This window comes from Boleophthalmus pectinirostris, unplaced genomic scaffold, assembly GCF_026225935.1.
Source record: "Boleophthalmus pectinirostris isolate CB_2022bp ecotype Guang Dong unplaced genomic scaffold, ASM2622593v1 HiC_scaffold_6, whole genome shotgun sequence".
Lineage (NCBI taxonomy): Eukaryota > Metazoa > Chordata > Actinopteri > Gobiiformes > Gobiidae > Boleophthalmus > Boleophthalmus pectinirostris.
The window spans coordinates 42731827-42745792 of NW_026571447.1; the positions used below are offsets into that span (position 1 = coordinate 42731827).

Below are 13966 nucleotides of genomic sequence, written 5' to 3' on the forward strand. Positions count from 1 at the left end.
AATTTATCTTCACAGTCGGGTTTATGTTCAGGTTTAGTCCAAATGAGACTCGTCAGATGCCGCCGCTCTTCAAACAGGCGGCGGCGGCGGCGGCGGCGGCGGGGACACAATCGTTCTAGAAACGCTCGGTAAACGTTGACATGTCGTGATGTTGTGGATTTGTCTCTGTGCAGTTCTGACAGCGACCTGGAGGGGGCGGTGCTCGAAGTCATCGATCACCACAAACTGGAGCGAGTCACTTCCTGTCCCGTTGCCGTGGAGCCCGTCACTTCCTGTTCCGTTGCCGTGGAGCCCGTGGGGTCATGTGCGACGCTGGTGGCAGAGAGAGTCCTGCAGAGGGCGCCACAGCTGCTGGACGCTCAGATCGCCACTCTGCTCTACGGTAACACCCAGCCCCGCCCCCTCACACCCAGCCCCGCCCCCTCAGCCCCACCCCTTGGTTCTGACCTGGTTCAGTCCCGGTTCAGTCCTGGTTCTTCTCGGGCTCTTGCAGGGACCATCCTGGTGGACTGTGTGGACTTGGCTCCTGAGGCGGGGAAAGTGACTCCTAAAGACTCAGAGGTGGTTCTTCAGCTCCAGACCAAAGTCCAGACTCTGCCCCAAAGATCTGAGCTGTTCACCGAGCTGCAGCAGGCCAAGTTCAACGTCAGCGGTAAGACCTGCTCTGGTCCTAGATTAGTCCGGGATTAGTCCGGGATTAGTCCGGGTTTAGTCCTGGTTTAGTCCTGGTTTAGTCCTGGTTTAGCCCTGGTCTGGTCCTGGTCTGGTAATGGTTTAGTCCTGGTCTGTTTCAGGTCTGAACTCGGAGCAGATGTTGTTGAAGGATCTGAAGTCTGTGTCTGGACCCGACCTGAACCTTGGCATCAGCGTCCTCTACCTCCCACTACAGGTACTACACCCTCCTCCTCTCCTCCTCCTCCCTCCTCTCCTCCTCCTCCTCCTCGTCCTCCTCTCCTCCTCGTCCTCCTCCTCTCCTCCTCCTCCTGTCCTCTCTCTCGTCCTCCTCCTCGTCCTCCTCCTCCGTCCTCCTCCTCCCTCCTCTCCTCCTCCTCCTCTCTCCTCTCTCGTCCTCCTCCTCCTCGTCCTCGTCCTCCTCCTCCTCCTCCTCCTCCTCCTCCTCCTCCTCCTCCTCCTCGTCCTCCTCCTCGTCCTCCTCCTCCTCCTCCTCGTCCTCTCTCTCCTCCCTCCTCCTCCTCCTGTCCTCCTCCTCCTCGTCCTCGTCCTCCCTCGTCCTCCTCTCCTCGTCCTCCTCTCTCTCCTCCTCCTCGTCCTCCTCCTCCTCTCCTCGTCCTCCTCCCTCCTCCTCCTCTCCTCCTCCCTCCTCGTCCTCCTCCTCCTCCTCCTCCTCCTCCTCCGTCCTCCTCCTCCCTCCTCCTCGTCCTCCTCCTCTCCTCCTCCCTCCTCCTCCTCCTCGTCCTCTCCTCCTCCTCGTCCTCCTCCTCCTCCTCCTCCTCCTCCTCCTCCTCCCTCCTCCCTCCTCCTCCTCCTCCTCGTCCTCCTCCTCCTCCTCGTCCTCCTCGTCCTCCTCCTCCTCCTCTCGTCCTCTCCTCGTCCTCCTCCTCCTCGTCCTCGTCCTCCTCCTCCTCCTCCTCCTCCTCCTCCTCCTCGTCCTCCTCCTCCTCTCCTCCTCCTCGTCCTCTCTCCTCGTCCTCCTCGTCCTCTCTCTCCTCTCCTCCTCCTCGTCTCCTCCTCGTCCTCCTCGTCCTCCTCCTCCTCGTCCTCCTCCTCCTCCTCCTCCGTCCTCCTCCTCGTCCTCCTCCTCCTCCTCGTCCTCCTCCTCCTCCTCGTCCTCCTCGTCCTCTCCTCGTCCTCCTCCCTCCTCCTCGTCCTCGTCCTCCTCGTCCTCCTCGTCCTCCTCCTCCTCGTCTCCTCCTGTCCTCCTCCTCGTCCTCCTCCTCGTCCTCCTCCTCCTCGTCCTCCTCCTCCTCCTCCTCCTCGTCCTCCTCCTCGTCCTCCTCCTCGTCCTCCTCCTCCTCCTCGTCCTCGTCCTCCTCCTCGTCCTCGTCCTCGTCCTCCTCCTCCTCGTCCTCGTCCTCCCTCCTCCTCGTCCTCCTCCTCGTCCTCCTCCTCCTCCTCCTCCTCCTCCTCGTCCTCCTCCTCCTCGTCCTCCTCGTCCTCCTCTCGTCCTCCTCCTCGTCCTCGTCCTCCTCCTCGTCCTCGTCCTCGTCCTCCTCCTCCTCCTCCTCCTCCTCGTCCTCCTCCTCCTCCTCGTCCTCCTCCTCCTCCTCGTCCTCGTCCTCCTCGTCCTCCTCGTCTCCTCGTCCTCCTCCTCCTCCTCCTCGTCCTCCTCGTCCTCCTCCTCCTCGTCCTCCTCCTCGTCCTCCTCCTCGTCCTCCTCCCTCCTCCTCCTCCTCGTCCTCCTCCTCGTCCTCGTCCTCCTCGTCCTCGTCCTCGTCCTCGTCTCCTCCTCGTCCTCTCCTCCTCGTCCTCCTCGTCCTCGTCCTCCTCCTCGTCCTCCTCCTCGTCCTCCTCCTCCTCCTCGTCTCTCCTCGTCCTCGTCCTCCTCGTCCTCCTCCTCGTCCTCCTCCTCGTCCTCGTCCTCCTCCTCGTCCTCCTCCTCCTCCTCGTCCTCGTCCTCGTCCTCGTCCCTCGTCTCCTCCTCCTCCTCCTCCCTCCTCCTCGTCCTCTCCTCCTCCTCCTCGTCCTCCCTCGTCCTCCTCCTCCTCCTCGTCCTCGTCTCCTCCTCTCCTCTCCTCGTCCTCCTCCTCCTCCTCCTCCTCCTCCTTCGTCTCGTCCTCGTCCTCTCCTCGTCCTCCTCCTCGTCCTCCTCCTCGTCCTCCTCCTCCCTCGTCCTCCTCCTCGTCCTCCTCCAGCAGACGTTTGTCCACAGATGTTTGTCTCTGGTGTTGATGGTTTGACGTTTGTTCTTTTCTTCTCTCATTGTGTCGTGTTTTTATTCCGTCGTAAATCTGTGGACGATCTTCATGTTTCTCTTAAACGTTTGACTCCACCTCGTTCTCCGTAAGAACTTTGGTAAACAGCTTCTGAGCAGAACTTTGATCACTTCCTGTTGTGGTTCCAGGACTTCCTGTGTCGCGCTGACGTGGAGGCGGAGCTCTCGGCCTTCACTCAGAAGATGGGATTTGATTCGCTCCTGCTCATGTCAATCTCTTTCACTGCGACCCAGCGACCAATCAGAGAGCTCGGAGTGTTCAGTCTCAGCCAGCCAATCAGAGAGCAGGCAAGTCTCCCACGGTTTAGTCCTGGTTTAGTCCTGGTTCAGTCCTGGTCTAACTCTGGTCTCTTCAGGTGAGTCTTTACCTGGAACAGGCAGAAAACCCCGCCCTGGACCTTCGGCCAATCAGCTGTGTCCATCCACACGTCACCGCCTTCCACCAAGGTACACCTGTCCTCACCTGTCCTCCACCTGTCCTCTCACCTGTCCACCTGTCCTCCACCTGTCCTCCACCTGTCCACCTGTCCTCCACCTGTCCTCTCACCTGTCCACCTGTCCTCCACCTGTCCTCCACCTGTCCTCCACCTGTCCACCTCACCTGTCCTGTCCACTGTCCACCTGTCCTCTCACCTGTCCACCTGTCCTCTCACCTGTCCTGTCCTCCACCTGTCCTCTACCTGTCCTCCACCTGTCCTCCACCTGTCCTGTCCTCTCACCTGTCCTCCACCTGTCCTCCACCTGTCCTCCTCACCTGTCCTCCTCACCTGTCCTCTCACCTGTCCTTCCACCTGTCCTGTCCTCCACCTGTCCTCCACCTGTCACCTGTCCTCCACCTGTCCTCTCACCTGTCCTCCACCTGTCCTCCACCTGTCCTGTCCTCCACCTGTCCTCACACTGTCTCTCACCTGTCCTCACCTGTCCTCCACCTGTCCTCCACCTGTCCCCACCTCCTACCTGTCCTCTCACCTGTCTCCACCTCACCTGTCCTCACCTGTCACCTGTCCTCACCTGTCCTCTCACCTGTCCTCCTCACCTGTCCTCCACCTGTCCCTCCTCCACCTGTCCACCTGTCCTCCCCTGTCTCTCACCTGTCCTCCACCTGTCCTCTCACCTGTCCTCCACCTGTTCCCACCTGTCCTCGTCACCTGTCCTCTCACCTGTCCTCCACTGTCCCACTGTCCTCCTGTCCTCCACCTGTCTCTCACCTGTCCACCTGTCCTCCACCTGTCCTCCACCTGTCCTCCTGTCCCTGTCTCACCTGTCCTCCACCTGTCCTCTCCACCTGTCCTCCACCTGTCCTCCACCTGTCCTCTCCTGTCCTCTCACCTGTCCTCTACTGTCTGTCCTCACCTGTCACCTGTCCTCCACCTGTCCTCCACCTGTCCTCTCACCTGTCCTCACCCCTGTCCTCCACCTGTCCTCCACCTGTCCACCTGTCTCCACCTGTCCCTGTCCTCCACCTGTCCTCTCACCTGTCCTCCACCTGTCCCTGTCTCACCTGTCCTCCACCTGTCCTCCACCTGTCCTCCACCTGTCCTCTCACCTGTCCTCCTGTCCTCCACCTGTCCTCTCACCTGTCCTCACACCTGTCCTCCACCTTCACCTCCCTGTCCACCTGTCTCTCACCTGTCCTGTCCTCCACCTGTCCTCCACCTGTCCTCTGTCCTCTCCTCTCACCTGTCCTCCACCTGTCCTCCACCTGTCCTCACCTGTCCTCCACCTGTCCTCCACCTGTCCTCTCACCTGTCCTCTCACCTGTCTCCACCTGTCCTCACCTGTCCTCCACCTCCTCACCTGTCCTCTCACCTGTCCTCTCACCTGTCCTCCACCTCACCTGTCCCTCTCACCTGTCCTCCTCACCTGTCCTCACCTGTCCTCACTGTCCTCTGTCCTCTCACCTGTCCTCTCACCTGTCCTCACCTGTCCTCCACACCTGTCCTCTCACCTGTCCTCCACCTGTCCTCACCTGTCTCTCACCTGTCCTCCACCTGTCCTCACCTGTCCTCTCACCTGTCCTCCCACCTGTCCTCCACCTGTCCTCCACCTGTCCTCCACCTGACCTGTCCTCACCTGTCCTCTCACCTGTCCTCCACCTGTCCCACCTGTCCTCACCTGTCCTCTCACCTGTCCCACCTGTCCTCCACCTGTCCTCACCTGTCACCTGTCCTCCCCTGTCCTCACCTGTCCACCTGTCCTCCACCTGTCCTCTCACCTGTCCTCTCACCTGTTCCTCCACCTGTCCTCCACCTGTCCTCTCACCTGTCCTCTCCTGTCCTCACCTGTCCTCTCACCTGTCCACCTGTCCTCCACCTGTCCTCTCACCTGTCCTCCACCTGTCCTCCACCTGTCCTCGTCACCTGTCTCTCACCTGTCCTCTCACCTGTCCTCTCACTGTCCTCTCACCTGTCCTCTCACTGTCCTCCACCTGTCCTCCACCTGTCACCTGTCCTCTCACCTGTCCTCTCACCTGTCCTCCACCTGTCCTCACCTGTCCTCACCTGTCCTCTCACCTGTCCTCTCACCTGTCCTCTCACCTGTCCTGTCCACCTGTCCTCCACCTGTCCTCCACCTGTCCTCCACCTGTCTCTCACCTGTCCTCTCACCTGTCCTCCACCTTCCTCTCACCTGTCCTCCACCTGTCCTCCACCTCCTCTCACCTGTCCTCTCTCACCTGTCCTCCACCTGTCCACCTCCTCACCTGTCCTCCACCTGTCCTCTCACCTGTCCTCCACTGTCTCTCACCTGTCCTCCACCTGTCCTCACCTGTCCTCTCCACCTGTCCTCCACCTGTCCTCCACCTGTCCTCCACCTGTCCTCCTCTCACCTGTCCTCTCACCTGTCCTCCTGTCACCTGTCCTCCACCTGTGTCACCTGTCTCCTCACCTGTCCTCTCACCTGTCCTCCACCTGTCCTCCACCTCCACCTGTCCTCCACCTCCACCTGTCCTCCACCTGTCCTCTCACCTGTCCTCTCACCTGTCTGTCCACCTGTCCTGTCTCACCTGTCCCACCTGTCCTCTCACCTGTCCTCCACCTGTCCTCTCACCTGTCCTCCACCTGTCCTCCACCTGTCCTCTCACCTGTCCTCTCACCTGTCCTCCACCTGTCCTCACCTCCTACCTGTCCTCTCACCTGTCCTCCACCTGTCCTCTCACCTGTCCTCTCACCTGTCCTCTCACCTGTCCTCCACCTGTCCTCACCTGTCCTCCACCTGTCCTGTCCATGTCCAAACACACAGATCGTGCACATGAGAGTTCATCTCTGACTCTCACCGTCGTGTGTCAAACAGGAAGTTCTCCAGAGGTTCTTCTGGCTCCTTCTGACTCTGGCTCCTGTGACTCACATTTGGCTCTTGGGGCTCGTCTCTGTTCTCGCTGCTGTGCCCTTCACCCGAGACACTGGATCCTGACATTTTTTCATTATTTTGTTCGTCAGAAAAATCCTGTTCATAAGACAAAGTCTGACTCCAGATGTCGAGCCTCTTCACTGAACTCAGACGACGTTCTCACTAAATACTGACGAAGAAGATTAAAACTACTCTCCATTGCTTCGTTTATACGTAAAGATCTAACGCTCCAGACTTCAAAACTCTTCATGAGCACAATGATCTTCTGTCATCGAACTTCTCGTATCACCTCATGTCCCAGTCGTCCTCAGCTGCACTGAACCTCTGCTCATTACAAACCGACTCCTCGTTTATGACGCGTCCTCACTTTTTATTCTGCGTTTAGACGAGACGGTGACACAAACATGTGTGGAAGTGGACTGTGTGCGTGAGGTTCGTGTGTGTCGGGTTCGTGTGTGTCGGGTGTCGGGTGTGTGTGTCGTGAGGTTCGTGTGTGTCGGGTTCGTGTGTGTGTTCGTGTGTCGGTTCGTGTGCGTGTGCGTGTGAGGTTCGTGTGTGTCGGGTTCGTGTGTGTCGGGTTCGTGTGCGTGTAGGGTTCGTGTGTGTCGTGTGTCGTTGTGTGTCGGGTGTCGTGTGTGTGAGGTTCGTGTGTGTCGGGTTCGTGTGTGTGTCGGCTTCGTGTGTGTCGGGGTGTCGGTGTGTGTCGTGGTGTTCGTGTGTGTTCGTGTGTGTCGGGTTCGTGTGTCGTGTGTGTCGGGTTCGTGTGTGTGTCGGGTGTCGTGTGTGTGTGGGTTCGTGTGTGTCGGGTTCGTGTGTGTGTGGGTGTGTGGGTTCGTGTGTGTGGGGTTCGTGTGTGTCGGGTTCGTGTGTGTCGGGTTGTGTGTGTCGGTTCGTCGTGTTCGGTGTCGGTGTCGGTGTCGGTGTGTGTGTCGGTTCGTGTGTGTCGGGTTCGTGTGTGTCGGGTTCGTGTGTGTCGGGTTCGTGTGTGTCGGGTCGTGTGTGTCGGGCTGTCGTGTGTGTCGTTTGTGTGTGTGTCCGGGTTCGTGTGTGTCGGGTTCGTGTGTGTCGGGTTTGTGTGTGTCGGGTTTGTGTGTGTGAGGTTTCGTGTGTGTCGGGTTCGGTGTGTCGGGTTCGTGGTGTGTGTGTCGTCGGGTCGTGTGTGTCGGGTTCGTGTGTGTCGGGTTTGTGGTCGGGTTCGTGTGTGTCGGTTCGTGTGTGTGTGTTAGTCGGGTTCGTGTGTGTGGGTCGTGTGTGTCGGGTTCGGTGTGTCGGTGTGTGTCGTTCGTGTGTGTCGGGTTCGTGTTGTCGGGTTCGTGTGTGTCGGGTTCGTGTGTGTCGTCGGTGTGTCGTCGTGTTCGTGTGTGTCGTGTTTCGTGGTGTCGTGTCGGGTCGTGTGTGGTCGTCGTGTTCGTGTGTGTCCGGTTCGTCGTGTGTCGGGTTCGTTCGGTGTGTGTCGGAATCGTTGTGTGTCGGCGTCGTGTGTGTGTCGGCGTTTGTGTGTGTGAGGTTCGTGTGTTCGTTCGGTGTGTTGTGTTGTGTCGGTTCGTGTGTGGTCGTCGTGGTCGTGTGTGTCGTTGTGTGGTTCGTGTGTGTGTCGGTTCGGTGTGTGGGTTCGTGTGTGTCGTGTCGGTTCGTGTGTGTCGGGTTCGTGTGTGTCGGGTTGGTGTGTGGTCGTGTGTTGTCGGGTTCGTGTGTGTGTCGGGTTCGTGTGTGTCGGTTCTGTGTGTGTGTCGGGTCGGTTGTCGGGGTGTGTCGTGTGTGTGGTCGTGTGTTCGTTCGTGTGTGTCGTCGGTTCGTGTGTGGTTCGGTTCGTGTGTGTCGGGTTCGTGTGTGTCGGGGTCGTGGGTCGTCGGGTTCGTGTGTCGGTGTGTATTGTCGGGTTTGGTGTGAGTTCGTGTGTGTCGGTTCGTGTGTGTCGGGTTCGTGTGTGTCGGGTTCGTGTGTGTCGGGTTCGGTCCGTGTGTGTTCGGTGTGTCGGTGTGTGTGTGTTCGGGTTCGCGGTGTCGGTGTCGGGTGATCGTGTGTGTCTGTTCGTGTGTCGGTCGTGTGTTCGTGTGTGTCGGGTTCGTGTGTGTGAGGTTCGTGTGTGTCGGTTCGTGTGTCGGGTTCGTGTGTGTCGGTCGTGTGTGTCGGGTTCGTGTCGGGTTCGTGTTGTCGGGTTCGTGTGTGTCGGGTGTCGTGTGTGTCGGTTCGGGTTCGTGTGTCGGGTTCGTGTGTGTCGTTCGTGTGTCGGGTTCGTGTGTGTCGTGTGTGTCGGTTCGTGTGTGTCGGGTTCGTGTGTGTCGGGTGTGTCGGTTCGTGTGTGTCGGGTAGGTTCGTTCGTGTGTGGGTTCGTGTTCGGTTCGTGTGTGTCGGTTCGTGTGTGTGTGTCGGGTTCGTGTGTGTCGGGTTCGTGTGTGTGAGGTTCGTGTGTGTGTTCGTGTGTTGAGGTTCGGTGTGTCGGGTTCGTGTGTGTCGGTTCGTGTGTCGGTCGTGTTGTCGTTCGTGTGTCGTAAACACGCGTCTTGTCGACAGAAACGCCGTCACCATCTAAACAAAACACACTAACGATCAAATATTTTGTCGCTTTGTCGTCTTCGTGTAAACAAACCCTGAAGGTCCTTGAGAAAAAGTCCAGACAAAAGCCACAACTGCAACATTTAAACCAACATAACTGTTTAACTTGGAACATTTGACCAGTTTTTAATCGTCTTAAGTTCTTTTGTAAGTGTCCTTAACGTGCTGCTGCTGCTGCTGCTGCTGCTGCTGCTGCTGCTGCTGCTGCTGCTGCTGCTGCTGCTCTAACTTGTCTGTCCTTGTCTAGTTTTAATCTTGTCTTGTCTTGTTCTTTTGTAAGTTCTTTTGTCTTACTGTGCTGCTGCTGCTGCTGCTGCTGCTGCTGCTGCTGCTGCTGCTGCTGCTGCTGCTGCTGCTGCTGCTGCTGCTGCTGCTGCTGCTCTCACTGAAAATGTCCTGTCTATATTTGATCTGTATGTTTCTTGTCTTATCTGTTTTTATTCATGTAGTTTAGATTTTTATTTATATTTTATTATTTTTTTATATGGACGTGTTGAAAACTGCACTTGTGCTAAAACTCTCAAAGCGTCTGACTCGTCTAATGCGACTGTGACGTCCTTAAACATTAAATTAAAAATACCCCGTCTGTAATTCCCGCTGCGTGGTCCTGGTTGTGGTCCTGGTTATGATCCTGGTTATGATCCTGGTTATGATCCTGGTTAAGATCTTGGTTAAACCGGACTTGGTCTTGGTCTGGTCTGTGCAGGGAACAGCGTGGCGTCCAGGAAGAAGCTGCTGCCGCTGCTGAAGGACTTCCTGTGGCACAGCGGTCAGGAGCTCGTGGTCCCGCCCACTCCGGTCAACAGTCTGGTGGAAGGATGCCCCCTGGACCGAGGACTGAGCCCCACAGAGCTCCAGACCAGACTGAACCAGGACTAGACCAGGACTGAACCAGTACTTAATTAATATTTATAAACAGCTTTGAGTTTCAGCAGGCTCCATGTTTGTAGTCCTGTTATTTCAGCAGGCTCCATGTTTGTAGTCCTGTTTGGTGCCCCCTGGTGGAGCGGAGCGGCAGTGCAGCTCAGGATGTTTTTAATTAAAAAACTTCAACCCAAACTTGGAAAAATGTTTCTTGATGTATAAAATAAGTGTTTTTCACTGTTTCCACACAAACTGCATCCAAATATGGTCAGGGTACCGTCCATTTCCTGCTCATGTTGCAGTCGACTGATTTCAGTGTAAAAAACGAAAGACATCCAACGTACAACTGCAAGAGAGTGAATTTATCTGTGACATAAGTGAACTGTACAACTGTAGGGAGTATTATCTGTGACATAAGAGGGTCATTCTGTATTAAATCAGCCGCCCTCCGCTATGATCCATCTCAGATTTGGCTGAAAAAATTTCAAAACATTTCTAAAATCACCAAATGAAAGAATTTCAAATTTTATCTCAGTCCCTTGAGTCGTTCCTGAGTTTTGGTTCGTTGAAATGTTGGAGCCATGTTCACTTTTTCTGAAACTTTAATTTATAAACATGTTTGAGACCAGAACATCAAAAGAGTGAAGATGATGAACATTTGTTTTATTGTAGATTCTTGGTCATAGATTCTGAATTTTTGTCAAATATTGTGTCTTTATTAAATCTCACATTTAGCAACTAAATCTCACATTTATTTGCCGCTAAATTTTTTTTTTCTAACTTTTGAGGTCCAAGATCAATTTACTCCAAGCAGATCTTTATAAACTAACTGAACCTGAATATTTGAGAGAATGAACATTTCTGACACAAATCTCACTCTGTTCTGAGTTTTCATGTGGACGGTGGAGAGTCTCAGTCCAGGTTTGATCTTCTTTAGAGCCTCGGTTCCTCATGTGACACAGATGTTGATCAAATTTTTACCAGAGAAACTTTGTCAGATTCTGATGAGTTTAAAGTCATAAAAACATCGACTATTAACTTAGTTCATTTCAAATGGATTTTTAAAAATTGAGTCTCGTGGGTCGTTTTTGGAGGAGCTCAGGGACTTTTCCTCCTGCAGAAAGGTTCAATTCCCTTTAATAAACTTAAACACTCATCACTTGTTCTAAGAGAAGACAGTTGGAGATTATTTGTGCGACACTGTGACGGTTTTGGTGACACAGTAAAATGCTCGGCTGCAAGGGCCAGTCTTCAGACAACTGCATTCTGAAGATGTCGTCATGGTGATTCTGAAGATGTCGTCGTCATGGTGATTCTGAAGATGTCGTCATGGTGATTCTGAAGATGTCGTCGTCGTGGTGATTCTGAAGATGTCGTCGTGTGCAGGACCTGAGCCCAGAGACACAAACGTTGCTTTTTATCCAAAGAAAACTGTGTCATTTAAACGTCCTGAGCTCAGTCACGTTTGATATTTGTTCAGAATGAATTATTCCAGTTATTTCCTCAACAGGTCGAGGTGCAGAGGACCAGAGCAAATAAACAAACTCTGACCACAGTGAATCAACAGAGGGTCTTAATATTAGAACCTACGATGTTCTGTGTAACTGCAAGATGATGAGGTTAAGTTGCCGAGCTACAACACTGACTCTTTGTCTGCATTTGTAAATAGTTCAAAGAGTTTAATGTAAAATGCAAAAGAAAACTCCTGTTAAAGTAGAAGAGGAAGTTGGATTAAATAAGGTTTCTTCTTCTCACTCCTTTTGGAGCAGTGTTTTGTTGTTGTTGTTTGTGACGGAGGCTCGTCCCTAACAACGCCGTCCTGGGGGAGAGCACGTGAAGATGCGCGCCGTAGTTATTGCGCACCGCTCGCCGTACCAGTTCCTACCAAAATCACTGTTTTACAATAAAATTCTCCCAACATCTCCTGCGTGTCTTTCCGCGACTAAGGGTGCACACTTGGAAGCGCTTATTCAATTCATCTAAAGCCAATCCAGACATTCACTTCCCCTCGCGCCGCCGCCTTCGCCTCCTTCCGTGGTGTGTTCTGGCAAACCCGGACACATCCGCGCTGGGAGTTTAAATCCGGTCGTTGCGTGGGTTCCGGGAATCAGGTGGGCAACAACTAATTTGCATGGGCAATTAAATGTATTGTCTGTCTCTCAGACGTTGTATTTAAGACCTGTTCATTCTGGGCGCGAGCTGTTACGGGTATATAACCATCGTGCTATAGAACATAGGCCGTTTGATTGTAGAAACGGCGAAATCATGATTATTGGGGGGAATTATATAATGTGGGAGGGGCAAACCGGGGATATAAAGGTGCGCTCTCCAGCTCTGTGGGCAGTGGCGACCAGGTTGCAGTGGAGGTAACTTGGGTGGAGTGAACCAGAGAAACTTTGCCGGACTTAAAGGGGAAGTCCACCAAAAACTTTTGTCATTTTTGTTTTTCACACCACCACTGTAAATATTTTTGCACTCACGTTTGGCACCTTTTGCACTGTTGGAGACACAATAAATCACCGAAAAGCATTTCCTGCCTAAGCCTGAGTTTTTTGGAAGAACCCCACCACATTGTTGTTGTGGTTTTTCTATTATAATTTCACTAATGTTACATGTTCCACTGTATAAGAATCTAAATCTCTTACTTGCCCAAAATAAATACATAAATAAATAATTTTAAAAAGCTCAGTTAAACAGGTGGGACTTGAGCTCATTTGATGCTTTTTCACACAGTGATCAGACTTCAGACAGTTGTGTCAAATCTGAACTCATTAGTGTGCATGTGCGTGGTTCATTAGTGTGCGTGGTTCATGAGTGTGCGTGGTTCATTAGTGTGAATGTGCTCCACTAGAGAAATGACTGAAACGACTCAAATCTTTAGATTAAACAGAGTTAAATATCTAAGATTTAACTCTAAAATCACAGGCCACAGAGTGAATTTCCTTTTATAATATTTTATAATACACTTATATTTTATTTCTACAGCGACTTTTGAAAAAGTCACAACGTTTATAACTATTAACTGTTCAGTTCTAATAAATAAATCCAACACACGTCGATGTTTAACTGAACAAACACGATCAAAATAAAACACTTTAAAGTGTGAATTTACTGCACTTTTGACTCTGGAACTCAAATCCTCAGGACACTGGGTCTAAACCTGGTCTGAACCCGGTCTGAACCTGGTCTGAACCCGGTCTGAACCTGGTCTGAACCCGGTCTGAACCTGGTCTGAACCCGGTCTAAACCCGGTCTAAACCCGGTCTGAACCCGGTCTGAACCCGGTCTGAACCCGGTCTAAACCGGTCTGAACCCGGTCTGAACCCGGTCTGAACCCGGTCTGAACCCGGTCTGAACCCGGTCTGAACCCGGTCTGAACCCGGTCTGAACCCGGTCTGAACCCGGTCTGAACCCGGTCTGAACCCGGTCTGAACCCGGTCTGAACCTGGTCTGTAGCCTCAATGAGGCGTCCTCGTAAACACTGAAACGAGACTCTGTGTTTTGAAGATCAAGTTCATTTTATTTCACAGCTGTTTTTTGTTTTTTTTATCTCACAATGAAACGTCACAGAGCTGTTACACCCACCACAGGCACCACGTACAAAAGACTAAAGTACTCCCAAAGTACTTCCAAAGTACCTTCAAAAATACTCTAAAATATTCCCAAAAATTGTCCAAACATTCAAGTATTCATGGCTCCACTGCCTCCAATTTTTTTGGTTTCATCTAAAGTTGAACAAAAGGACTGAGGAAGTGACGAGGCCCGAACCACCGCTCTGATTGGTCCAGTGTCTCAGTGTCTCTGTCCTGATTGGTCCAGTGTCTCAGTGTCTCTGTCCTGATTGGTCCAGTGTCTCAGTGTCTCTGTCCTGATTGGTCCAGTGTCTCCCTCTGCGGACCCTGTATCATCTGTAACCTTTGACCTCCTGACCCTGCGACCCGACGGCGGAGGATTCAGTCAGAACGTTTATGAAATTCTGCCAACCCGACTGTGACCATCCATATCTGAAACAGAAATGAATCTGCCCTATAGTGTGCGAGTGTGTGTGACCTCTGACCCCTGACCCCTGACCTCTGACCCCGGTGGATCCTTCTGTTCAAACTGTGGCGTTTTAAATCTCAATACCGACCAAAAAACACTTCAGAAAGAAACAAGAGCGCGGACTTCAGCGACAGAAAAACTGTGGAGTCCAACGGAGCTGATGAGACCAGGACTGGACCAGGACTGGACCAGGACTGGACCAGGGCTGGACCAGGACTGGACCAGGGCTGGACCAGGACTGGACCAGGGCTGGACCAGGACTGG

The 13966-nt window shown here is 53.6% G+C and overlaps 1 protein-coding gene across 1 annotated transcript; it reads left to right on the forward strand.

Moving 5' to 3' along the window:
- Positions 1–135: 135 nt before the first annotated feature.
- On the forward strand, positions 136–9856 carry LOC129411839 (exopolyphosphatase PRUNE1-like; the record flags this gene model as incomplete). Its single annotated transcript, XM_055163955.1, has 6 exons — positions 136–382; positions 494–652; positions 795–889; positions 3023–3181; positions 3250–3340; positions 9504–9856. Coding segments are annotated over 6 exons (924 nt in total), but the record flags the coding sequence as incomplete, so codon positions are not given.
- Between the last annotated feature and the right edge of the window lie 4110 nt (positions 9857–13966).